The following is a 12055-nucleotide window of genomic DNA, read 5'->3' on the forward strand; positions in this document are numbered from 1 at the left end:
CATCTACACTGTTCTTTGATGGAAAATTAGGTTTTGGTTTAAATGATTTTTTTTGCAAAAAGTGTCTCATTTCTGCAGAAAACTGATTTTTCCACTGAAGACCTTGCATGATGAAAGAAGGCATTTTGGGGTAGACCGGACACTTGAATGGTAAGAAGCAGGGACTATTGGCCCAGATTAGCAAGGGATGGAGAGGAATATTATAAGAATCGTGCCAGATGTTTAGCTCTGAAGATGGCACCAAACCATCTGACCAGTTAGTTAGTTAACATCCATAGCAAGTGACCCATGAATCTTTTGTGTATTGACTTTCTGTCCTTAGAACCTGAGAACAAAAGGAACACTAACGTATTAGTGGAAATAGATCATTTCACTTGATACGCCCAAGCATTCTCCAATGTGCTACCCACTATAGCCAAGATATTATGGGACAAGTACTTTATGCACTATGGGTGGCCTGCCAGAATCCACTCTGATCAGGGGCATGACTTTGAAAGTAGACTTATCAAAGAAATATTACAAATAATTTAGGATCAAACCTGGGACCTCTTGCTCTTAATGCATGAGCCTCTACTACCTGAGCTAAAAGACACCTCTGTCAGCCAAGCCTGTAGCAGGCTCATCAGTTTCCTGCTGGCCTAGCCACCACTAGAGGGGAACAGAGTGCCACATTGAGCAGGCACGGCTTACTTGTTGTATCTGTTATACCTTGTAAAATTGCCACTTATAGAGAATCCACCACAGTTCTTGGTAAGTTGTTCCAAAGGTTAATTACCCTCACTGTTAAAAATGTATGCCATATTTCCAGTCTGAATATGTCCACTTTCAACTTCCAGACATTAGATCTTATACCTTTGTCAGCTAGAGTGAAGAGCCCATTATTAAATATTTGCTCCCCATGGAGGTACTTTTAGACTGTCGTCGAGTCACCCCTTAACTTTCTCTTTGTTAAGCTAAATAGATGGAGCTCTGTTGTGATAATTGGACCTAGAAATGTACCCTAATTGTATTCAACTATAAAAAATGAGTATAAGTTCATAACATGTCACAATAACTTACAACAACAAATGTTGATAGAAAAAGGTATGAAATGGACAAAAAGACGGAATTAACAAACAAAAAGGCCTGCTGCTATAACTCAAGGATTGTGATCATGCCTGGTAAGCAAGAAAAGTGTGGAACCAGAAATCAGTGTATCAAAACTGGTGTGTTGGAAACTAGCCCTAATTCATGGACAAAATAATGAAGGGATAGGCTATTGTGCCCACCATTCCCTTCATGGGTCCTTAAAGAAGGAGGCTTTGGGAGGAAAACCGGCTACTAGACTGAACCTTACCATCATGGCCACTACACCCACCATCTCCTAGGACCCCAGTCCTGAGAGATAACCGGGCCAAAGAGAGGGACCCGGATGACACCACCACCTCTACTGGTTCTGGCTGAATCCTGAGTAGAACCTGGGATGTGAGACTTTGTCTCTCTCTACCCCATGGGTATCCTTTTCCTTCTCTACTTTTTCTTCTCTTTCCCATCCCTCTCCTTTTTCCTTCTATCTAACAAGACTCTGGTGTAGCCAGCCAAGACTGTGTATTTTGGAGCATTACTATAAGCCTGTGACCAAAAAGAGGCAGCTGAAAGCAATGCCCTGAACAGCCTGATGCTAGTATGAGGTTTGCCAAGACTCGGCGTGGCTAATCAGACCATGTGCTGTGCTTGTGTTTATCCAGTAATGAGGTTGCAAGTAAGAGGCAACACCAGACACACAAGCTGCATTTCCTATCTTTGCTGTTCTTTTCTTTCCCCTTTGGCATGTTTGTGTCTTGTTTTGTCTTGTACAAAACAGGATCAGACTTTAACAGCAGCAGCAGCAGTGACAGCTCCAACCCATCTCAACTAGCTTCTCTTTCCCCCAAAAGCACAGTTATTACCATCTTTCATACCATCTTAAAGACTGTCAAATGGTTTTTTTCCTTCTAAGGCCTTTCTCTAGCCAAAGGGAAAGGGAACAAGGGATGTTGTTACAATGAAAGCCATATTTAATAATATACATTTCAAATGCTTTAACTGTATTTCTTTCTTTTCTGTATCTTTAATAAACTATCAAAAGGCTGTTTGGTCGTGTGTTTGCCATGGTACTAAGTAGGCTGAGGTCTCTGTATACCAAACCCTGAACCTTGTTTAACACTGTGTAATGTTGGATAGAGTGACTGGCTCATATTAACACTGTTCGCCCATATTTCACCTAAGTGAACCCAACAGCTTCTTGACTCTATCACTATAAGGCAGGTTTTCTAACCCTTTAATCAGTCTCATTGTCAGAGCCGTGCTAATACCTGGAGAGCTCAGAGAACAGGTGAAAAGACTGGGGCATATGCTGGTACATGCCGATGCTTTTCCTTTGTTCTGTTACTATTGGTTTCTCTCATGCTGACCTGTGACACGTAATTCATGCAGCATCTGCACTGGAGGACCATCCTGAATCTGATTCTGGGGTTTAAGCGAGCTCTGTTCATGGGATCAGTGAACTGGTATCATACTTCCAAGGACCTTGTTGCAGCTGCCACATATATGAAGTAGGAAGCTAAAGACTGAGGGCTAGATTGTTCCTAGCTCTAATGCAATTGCACAGGGGAGGAGGAGTGGACATGTTGGAGTTTCCTGGATTGCAACTCCCAGCACTCAAAGAACTACAGCTGCACCTCAGAGCAAGTGGCTGCAAATTGTTCCCCACAATGCAATTGGGGAGCTTTCTGAGGTGCAGTGCCTCTCAGCATCCTCCTTGGGTGGCCTTGCTAAGCCCCTTTGTGCCTTAAACGACATAATCTAGCCCTAATTAGTTTGCCCCTGAGGGGGAACTGGATGACTGCCAAGGAAAACAGGGCACCTGTGCATTGCCCTATTATAGTCTCAGTGATGTCCTGATTCAGGGAAACATGAGCTAATTCTCCATGGAATAATGGAAGTAAGAGACAGAAGAATTACTAGGTCTTCATGTTCATCTCTTCCCCCCACATTCCAACATCGTCTGGTGTGTTCTCCAGCCTAGTTTTAGTTGGGCCTCCAGCCCTAAAGGTTGGGTGGGTGTGTTGCCAAAGGGCTCTGACACTGACAGGACTGATCTGCATTGCTTGATGCTGAACCTGTCTGATGAAATAAGGGAAAGAGGCAGTATGCAAGGTGCAATGATATGCAGTATTGCCAGCTTCACTCAGCCCGGTTCTTTGCTTTGCTTTCTGGCTCTGGCCCTGCAGGGTGCAATCGGGTCACATTTTCAAGCTTTTCACCGCAACCATGAGAACTAGAAACACACTTTTGTTTTAAAATACAAGCTGAGTGTCTCTCAAACTCACATGATCCAGGAACTGGGTCTTTGAGAAAAAAAAATCCAATATGGTGAGACTAACACTTAAATCCTCTGCCTGGGGGGAGGTTGGGCGACCCCCCGACTGACTCCCCCCACCTGAGGGGAGCATGGGCAACACCATGACTGTCTTGTGAAGGTCAAGACCATAACAGGGTTCAAAAAAGAACTAGATAAATTCATGAAGGATAGGTCCGTCAATGGCTATTAGCCAGGATGGGCAGGGATGGTGTCCCTAGCCGCTGTTTGCCAGAAGCTGGGAATGGACAATGTGGGATGGATCACTTGATGATTCCCTGTTCTGTTCATTCCCTTTGGGGCACCTGGCATTGGCCACTGTCAATAGACAGGATACTGGGCTAGATGGACCCTTGGTCTGACCTAGTAGGGCCATTCTTATGTTCTTATGTCTCCCCCTACCTGAGGGGAGTGCGGGCGATCCCCTTGCTGTCTCCCCTTTCCTGTTCTATTAGAATGGATAATAGGTTTATAGATTTGTATTAGAGTATTTTGGCAGTAAAATGAGGAACCTACAGGCCGCGTCCTGTATGATGAGCTGAAGCAAGTTAGCATACTTATGCTTTTTACCTTTGGCATAGATAAGTGGCCAACTGATTGCCCTCTATAAACTTAACTTAACAGGTATACCACAAAGAACATGGCAATAACAACCACCAAACCAGTTCAGGCCAGAAATAAAAGATGTGCGGATGAACTAATTGTCATTAATACATATAAATATGCCATGTGACACAGGGCCAGAAAGGGTTACACAGTTAGCAGGCTAATTGACCCAGATTCAGCCTTTAGAGACACATTAGTAGATAATTTTTGTGTGTTTACATATATATTTTTAGAAGTTGACAATGTAACCAAACAGTTCCTGTCTATCACTGTATTCTGTTAATTCAGAGATCAAAAGATTTAAATGAACTGTAAATGTAGGGATATCACTGTCTTAACTTCTCTTTGAAGTTTGTGGTAAATCACCTGAAAATGGTGGGAAATAGGCAATTGCCTTATGTTAATCCATGTAGCTAATTACCGGTGATGCTTAGGAAATAGTACTTCAAAGCTAGGATGATTGCCCATTGTTCACCCAAGGACTACATGCTGTCAAGAGGCTTCTCTGGGAACTGTGTAAAAGTCTCTTGGGACCTGATCCTTTCATCTCAAATTGGCTTACGCTTCATCAGGGGAAGCCTGACTTCCATTCTGGAGCACTCTGATATTAAACATTGGACTGAACCCATAGACTCATTCTGAAAGAACTCTTTGCAACTCTAAAGCTCACCATCTCTACTATGAAACTGACCTAAGAAATCTATTCATCTCTGTATGTATAACGATCATTTATCCAATAAACTTTCTTTTATTTTTTAATAAATTTTAGTTTAGTTAATAAGAATTGGCTGTAAGCGTATATTTGGGTAAGATCTGAAATTCATTAACCTGGAGGGTAATGTGTCTGATCTTTTGGGATTGGTAGAACTATTTTATATGATAAACAAGCTTTTCAGTAATCCTCATCATATTTGGCTGTCTGGGTGGAAGCCCAAGGCTGGGTTGTTTTAAAGGAACTGTATTCTGGCTTGTGGGTAACCAGTAAGGTATTGTAGAAGCAGTTTTATTGCTGGCTGGGTGAATCAAAGTATTGGAATAACCACCAATTTAGGGATTGACTGCCCCATTCTTTGCAGTTTGAGCAATCTCAGTGTGGCCCTCCTGGGACTTACATAGAGTAAGTGTACCCTAACATTATGTGGGTGAGGAAATGAAGTTTAGATATGGAAGGTGAGCATACAGTGCTCAGGCTCTATAAGAGAGGCAAATCACCATGTTTAGTTAGTTAATTTTAGTCAGGTTTTAAGTTAGTTTCTCTTGGGTCTTTCTATAGTTTTCTAGGTCTCTACCTTCTCTTAAATTCTTCATCTTCCACTCAAGAATTGAGGAACCTGGAGCATCGGACTCTTTGGCATGCCAGAGGAAAGGCTGATCCTTTGTCTCTTACCACCAGGTTATCTAGGAAGAGTGTGAGTATATTAATCTAAGAAGCTTTATAGTAAATGATATCAAATGTACCTCTAGAACAGTATTATTATTATTATTCTGTAATTCTGATTGATTACTTTTCCCTTTATGTCAATAAAAGTCTTTAAGACTGTATTTCTGTTCTCAGAGTGAGTGTCTTTGTCATATATCCCCAGGGTACTTCCAAAACTCTGTGTAGCCTGACTCTGAGACAAGAACCGTATTATCATCTAATCAGATTAATTGGTGAGCCTATAACCATATTATATAAACAATAATAATAATCCCCTAAAATCAGGCAACAGCGCAGATTTATTTTAATGAATATATCTTAAAACAGACAATGGGAAAATTAAGATGGGAGCTCAAAGGCAAATGCAATTATTATTAAGTAATATAGGCACTGATGCTCCACTGATGGATCTAGCAGAGAGGAGCCAGGAGTGTGAATAAGAGGGAGAGGGCTCAGCTGCAATTGGAACCCCTCTGATGACATAATCCGGGTAGTGAACTCCTCTTTGAATCCAGTGGTTTTGTATTTAGGAATGCTGGATCCAGGAGTTGATGAGCTAATGGGGAAAGACTTGGTCACTTCTCTGATGTCTTAATATGAAGGGCTCGAGGGTGATTCTCTGGCACCGTGCCCCAAGGAAAAGGTGATTCAGAGATGCACCCCCCTGGCAAGATCAGGGAGGCAGAATTATTTCCAGAGGGGAAGTGTTCAGGTGTGTGTGAAGGCAGCACTGTTGCTCCTGAGCTCCTGCCCAGTTCCTCAGGGCAGTGCAGACATGAGAGAGGAAGGGCCATGGCTCCCCTCCTCCTCTGCCCCCTTTGGAGTATCTTCTCATGCTAGTTTGTTACACGTGGGAAAGCCCACCAAAGTCAGTGGGGGTCTTTCCATTGGCTTCAGTGGGTGTGGATCAGGATCACTTCTATTAAGTGCTGACTCTACACTAGATTCTGTAGCCTGCTGCTGAGCAGGGGCAGATGGGGAAGGGCTCCCGCCCTACAACCTTTGCACTGTTCGGAGCAGAGCTCCTCTTTAAGGTCAGTGGGTATCCAGCTGAAATTTGCCTCACGCACCAGGTCCAGGGCATAACATGCTAACACAGAGCTGGGAGACATTAGATTCTTGAGCTACCTTCTCATTTTCTGCTGTGACACCAAATGAATCTCAGCAGTCTGGGGGGGATATCAATTAATTGAAGGCATTCTGGAGTAAATTTCCATTTCAGCTGGCTGTAATGCATGGGACCGAGGTGCACAGACCTAATTTAGTAAAACTAATTTAAAAAATTAACCCCATTGTTCCCATGCTTAATTTAAGCATTGTTCCCATGCTTAATTACTTGTGGATATACAGCCCATACTCTGGAGAAGAAAATACAAATGTACTCTGCTCTCATTTATGCCCTTCCTCTGAAATCCTTTTGCACCATCAGAATTTGACCCTTTCTGAGAAAGGTCAAAGACTGTAAGACCAAAGCCTGGCTCTTGTCCATTGCTCAAACTTACACACTAATACAACAGCTGAATTAATATATACTTAAACACGTTAGCTTTTTCTCATGCTTTTTCTACCTGTCATCCTAAAAGATCTGAAGCCTTCAGCTTCAGCAGTTACTTCACCAACACAGAAATGCAGCCACCTCTGAGGTGGTGAGCAGCAGTTCCTCCACAGCATACAGCAATATCACACAACAGTTTAGGATGGAAAGTGAAGAACACTGCAGCCAGACGAAGCTGCAAGAACAATTCAGGCAGGCCAGTGAAAGCTGAAGTACTGAATCTGCAACCACTTAAGCATGTGCTAACCTGTACGTACCAGAGAAGTCCTGTTGACTTCAAGGAACTACTCATAAAACTAAGTATATACTGAAGTGATTGCAGGATTGGGGCATAAATTGGAATTTGGTCACAGAACACTAAGATTAACATCAACCCTCTTGTGAAAATTGACTTGAGATCGTCAAGGGCTCAGGACCTTATGACTCTTGGGAAAGACTTCATCTCCAACAGCGGGGTGTCCCTGTAGGCCATGATACTATAGTACTGCTTTGGCACGGGTTTTCACTCTAAATATGATGTGTGTCAAATAAACTAAAAACAAATAATTTAAATGGGTTCTGTTCTAAATTCCAAAGTTATGGAATAAAGACCTATCCTTGCATGTATCTGTGCACAGAACTGAAATATACAGGAGTTTTGCATGTGAAAGAATTGTATGATCTTTCCAAAACAAAAGTTTCCAACTTTTCCAAAACACACTGTTATCTGTTTCCATTCCACCCCATCCCAACAGGGTTTTAACAGCATATTGGTAGGTATGAAGGTTAAGTCCATTAATGGCTATTAGCCAGGATGGGTAAGGAATGGTGTCCCTAGCCTCTGTTTGCCAGATGGATGGCAGGAAAGAGATCACTAGATTGTTACCTGTTAGGTTCACTCTCTCTGGGGCACCTGGCATTGGCCACTGTCGGTAGACAGGGTACTGGGCTAGATGGACCTTTGGTCTGACCCAGTATGGCCGTTCTTATGTTCTTGGTATAAGTAATGAATGAATCAGGTCCAAATTCTGCAAGGACCTTAGCACATGCTATATTTTAAGCAGCCCGTGCTTAAAGTTAGGCATGTGCTTAAGTATCTTCTAGAACTGGGGCCTAAGACATATGTGATATAAAATGCTTTCATTAATAAAATCAGCTTCTCCCCAGGTGAGCAATTCACAATTCATTGTCAGATTCTCAAACTGAAAATATCTGCAATACAAAGAATGTGACCGATACAAAGCCCTTATAGATCTCCTTTGAACTCCTAATTTCTGTATTGAAATACTTTTTAAAATGTTCTACATTTGTTATTAGCTTTTACTTTTTAATAATTTGACAAGGTAATGGATAGTTCTACCCCCTACCCTCCTTCCTCCCCCCACACCCCCCAGATTAGAGTAAAACATTTTTGGTTTCTAGATGAAATGAGTGGGATTTTCCAAAGCACTCGGGCACAAATCCTCAAAGGTATTTAGGTTCTTAACTCCTATTGAAATAAATGGAAATTAGGTGCCTAAATAACTCTGAGGGATCTGGGCCCCAGTGCTGGTCTGAAGTCAACTGTAGATTTACCAATGGCTACAGAAGGAGCAGCATTAGAGCAGTGCTGAGAGCTTTTGAAAATCTCTCTTTCCGAAAGGTCTCTTTTACAGAGCTGGGTTGTGTTTTCCAAAGGAGTGATTTCTCTTGCTGGAGAGGGCTTTGTTTTTTAGTTAACCTCTATCAAAGAGTGCACTTTACCTTCTTGTTTGTTTGAATCCATGGCTGTGCTTTGCTGCTCGTCCTCCCTGGGGAGTTCTGCCTCTGGCCTCACTTCAGAGGACTTTTATTGTTCACTTTGGAATAACTAGCGTGTGAGTTCAATGAGGAGTTGGATGATCCAAGCCCTGTTTTCAGAACAAGTATAAGGGGGTTATTGAGCTAGAGTATCTTGAGGCAGACATTCAGAGCAAACACTGAAGGAGAGAGAGAACAAGTTGAACTCACATGTCCCAGGAGGGACTACAGAGACATGGTGACAGCACAGAACCCCTCTCCCTTTAGTCTTTCATAAACGCCATGTTCTCAGGACCAGGTGCTGGCAGAGAAGAGGTGGGTGGGTAGGTTTCCATCTGCTTACCCCCTTTAGACTCTTTCCTAGCCAAGGAGAGAGGCCTCGTGGCTTGTTAAACTCTAAGGCAAAACAACCTTGTTCTGAAGCATTTGATGAGTACTTACGGAAATGCACTGATTAAAGCACATGAGCGGCAGTGCAAAGAAGCATGTGCCCCTCTCCGCATTCTACTGACATTTGTCTGCTGAACACTCCGTAAGCCTGTCTATGGGCCGAGTTATTCACTCAAGAGATGCTCATTATATAGGGTTTATGACTGGTCTCACCGCTGCTCAATGCTGTCCAGCCCCCCTGACTTTCAGAGGCGATGGACACCTGTAGCTCTCCTTGAGGTTACTGGGTGCTGTCAGTGTGCAGCACCCCTGAAAATCAGGCGCAAAGAGCATGACTACCTTTCCAGCTCACTCCCGCACAGACAGCACAAGCATTCCTCTCCACCCCTTTACAGTCCCCTGGGAGCACAATCTTCTCCTTGGTAAAGCACCCCAGGGTTTCACCAGAGGGATCGGGTCATTCCAAATCCCAGACTACCTCATTGGCCCCCTGCAGACTAGGAAGTTGATGCTACTGAGGACTGCCCCCACAGTCTTTCGGACCCCCCACCCAAAAAAAAAAAAAAAAAGAGAGCTGGTCTGTATCACGCTCTTTGGATATGAGTCACCCAGCATGTCTCTTCTTCCCAGAAGCCTGAATGTGAGGAGATGGGAGCCCCTCCCAGCAGTCAGGAGGACAGTGTACCACACAGGGAGGGCCTGTGGACTTTGAGGGATGCTGCCCCTAATGAAGTTAAATATTAAAAGCACTGATCGATTGGATTCAGTTTAATAGTCTCATTTGGTGACTGTTTCTTGTGCCTCTTGTGCAGCCACAGAATGGATCCCCGTGCAGAGTTCAGAGTGCTGGGGACCGTTGGGACAGGATTTAGGCCATGTGCCATATGCCAGTGGTTCTCAACTAGGGGTACGCATCTCCCTGGGGGTATGCAGGGAGATTCCAGGGGGTACATCAACTCATCTCGATATTTGCCTAGTTTTAAAGCAGGCTCCATAAAAAGCACTAAGGGAAGTCAGTACAAACTAAAATTTCATACAGACAATGACTTGTTTACACTGCGCTATATACTATACACTGAAATGTAAGGACAATATTTATATTCCAGTTGATTTATTTTATAATTCTATGGTAAAAATGAGAAAGTCAGCATTTTTTCAGTAATAGTGTGTTGTGACACTTGTATTTTTGTCAGATTTTGTAAGCAAGTACTTTTTAAGTGAGGTCAGGGGCGACATATTCTTCCTAAAAGTCTGGGGGGTGGGGAGAAAAAAAACCTCCCCATTCTGGTGCTCCTGAGTGAGCTAGAATTTGGGGTTATGAAAGACAAATCAGACTCCTGAAAAGGGTACAGTCATTTGGAAAGGTTGAGAGCCACTGCCATATGCAATGGCAACCGGAGCATCGGTAAATATCCCTGGGAGAACTTGGGGTGACCACACATAGGCCGAAAGATACTTTACTGAGGAGTAAAGGCACATTGAGACCTAAGATATCTCCCCAGACCATGGGATACAAGCAAAAGGAGAGGTCAGTTGGGGATCTGGCTTTCCACGCATGCTCTGCAAGCAATAGGCCTGCTCTGTCTGGCAGAAGGACCAGTGACTGAGGGAACAACTCCCAGCCAGAGCCTCCTGACTGGGAGACTGCTTTGCCCTGGAGAAACAAAACACCCGATTCCATCTCCAACTGGCCAGAAGACTGCACCTCATTCTACAAGATGCTGACCTGGAGATAGTGGTTTGCAGAGTTCCAGCCTCCAGGTTAGATTATTGTAACACATTGATCAGAGCTAGGAAAAGGTCTAACTGGTGCAAAACGCAGCAACCCATCTGCCTAGCTACACATCCCAGCGCAGTAATACCGGCTCCCCAATATATAGTGAGCACAGTGCAACTTCTCCACCCATAACCAAAGCCCTCCATGGGATTGGCCCTTGGCCCCGACTGCCTGAGAGAGCCTCTCATCTCAGCGGCATTCAACTGGATCAATGCAACTGCCAGCCAATAGGTGACCCTAACCCTAACCCTGAACCCAGCATGGTGCTCAAAATGTTCCCAGGAGCTGGAGCTGGACCATGGGACTTGCTACCAGAAGAGATGATGACGACCATGGAATGGGCCGGCTTCACAACAAAATGCAGAGCTCATCTCTGCAGCTGAGTTTCCCCCCAGTCACCATCATGCTTTCTCTCGCTCACACAATTGGCCGATCAAGCTGCTTCTCCTACAAACTGACAAGGAAGGCAGAGACTGAGCTTGTTCTTCCTATTTTGCCACACTTGCCAGGTGCTGCTCAGAGAGCCCAGTGATGGGGCCTCTCCAGAACATCCCAGCCCAGGTACCACAGGGACCCACCATGGCAAACCTGATGTAGCAAAGGGACAGTTTAGGGAGAGCAAGAAATTAGGCTAGGAAGGCTTTTTCTGCCTAATGCTTTGCAGCCCTTTGGCTGCAGCTGTCACTGAGGGACGCTCGCCTCCTCCTGCAGACACCCCGCAGGAAGGCCCCAGAAAGGGAGCTAGAATCAGGTTCCTCTCACTGAGTTTTGCCCATCATTCCACTGGGGAAAGAAGTGGCATTTTCCCTCCTCCCTGGGGAAAGAACAGGGTTCTTCCCCTCAAATCAACACATCCCCCCAAATCAGCAGAGATCCCAGGAACCAAAGCCATCTGCAGCAGTGTCCGTCCTGCCCCAGCTCTGGCAGCCTTGGCCTCTCACCCCGCCAATTTCCAGTGGCGCTGCACTGCTGTGGCCTCCTCCACTAGTGACTCCCCCTGAAGCTTCCCCTCCTCCCCACAACAGAGGAGTCATTGTTCGAAAGTTAATGCAGCAGGAGTCTGCATTGACTTCTCAGCCGATCGAATGTGGGGCATTGAGACAGAGGGAAGGATGGGAATTTTCCTGTGATCCCAACTCGCCCTATGCTCTTGTGGATCCCTGAACTGTC

General features: G+C 44.4%; 1 protein-coding gene across 1 annotated transcript in view; it reads right to left on the minus strand.

Moving 5' to 3' along the window:
* The window catches only part of ARHGEF33 (Rho guanine nucleotide exchange factor 33), a gene marked incomplete at both ends in the record, with an annotated part of 37930 nt that extends 29226 nt beyond the window's left edge, over nucleotides 1-8704 (minus strand). The window contains one exon of the mRNA XM_084623839.1: nucleotides 8683-8704. Coding sequence (XP_084479965.1) covers nucleotides 8683-8704 — 22 coding nt within the window. The remainder of the gene's footprint in view (nucleotides 1-8682) is intronic.
* Nucleotides 8705-12055: the final 3351 nt, after the last annotated feature.

Source organism: Lepidochelys olivacea (assembly GCF_965140295.1).
Source record: "Lepidochelys olivacea isolate rLepOli2 genome assembly, chromosome: 3".
NCBI lineage: Eukaryota > Metazoa > Chordata > Testudines > Cheloniidae > Lepidochelys > Lepidochelys olivacea.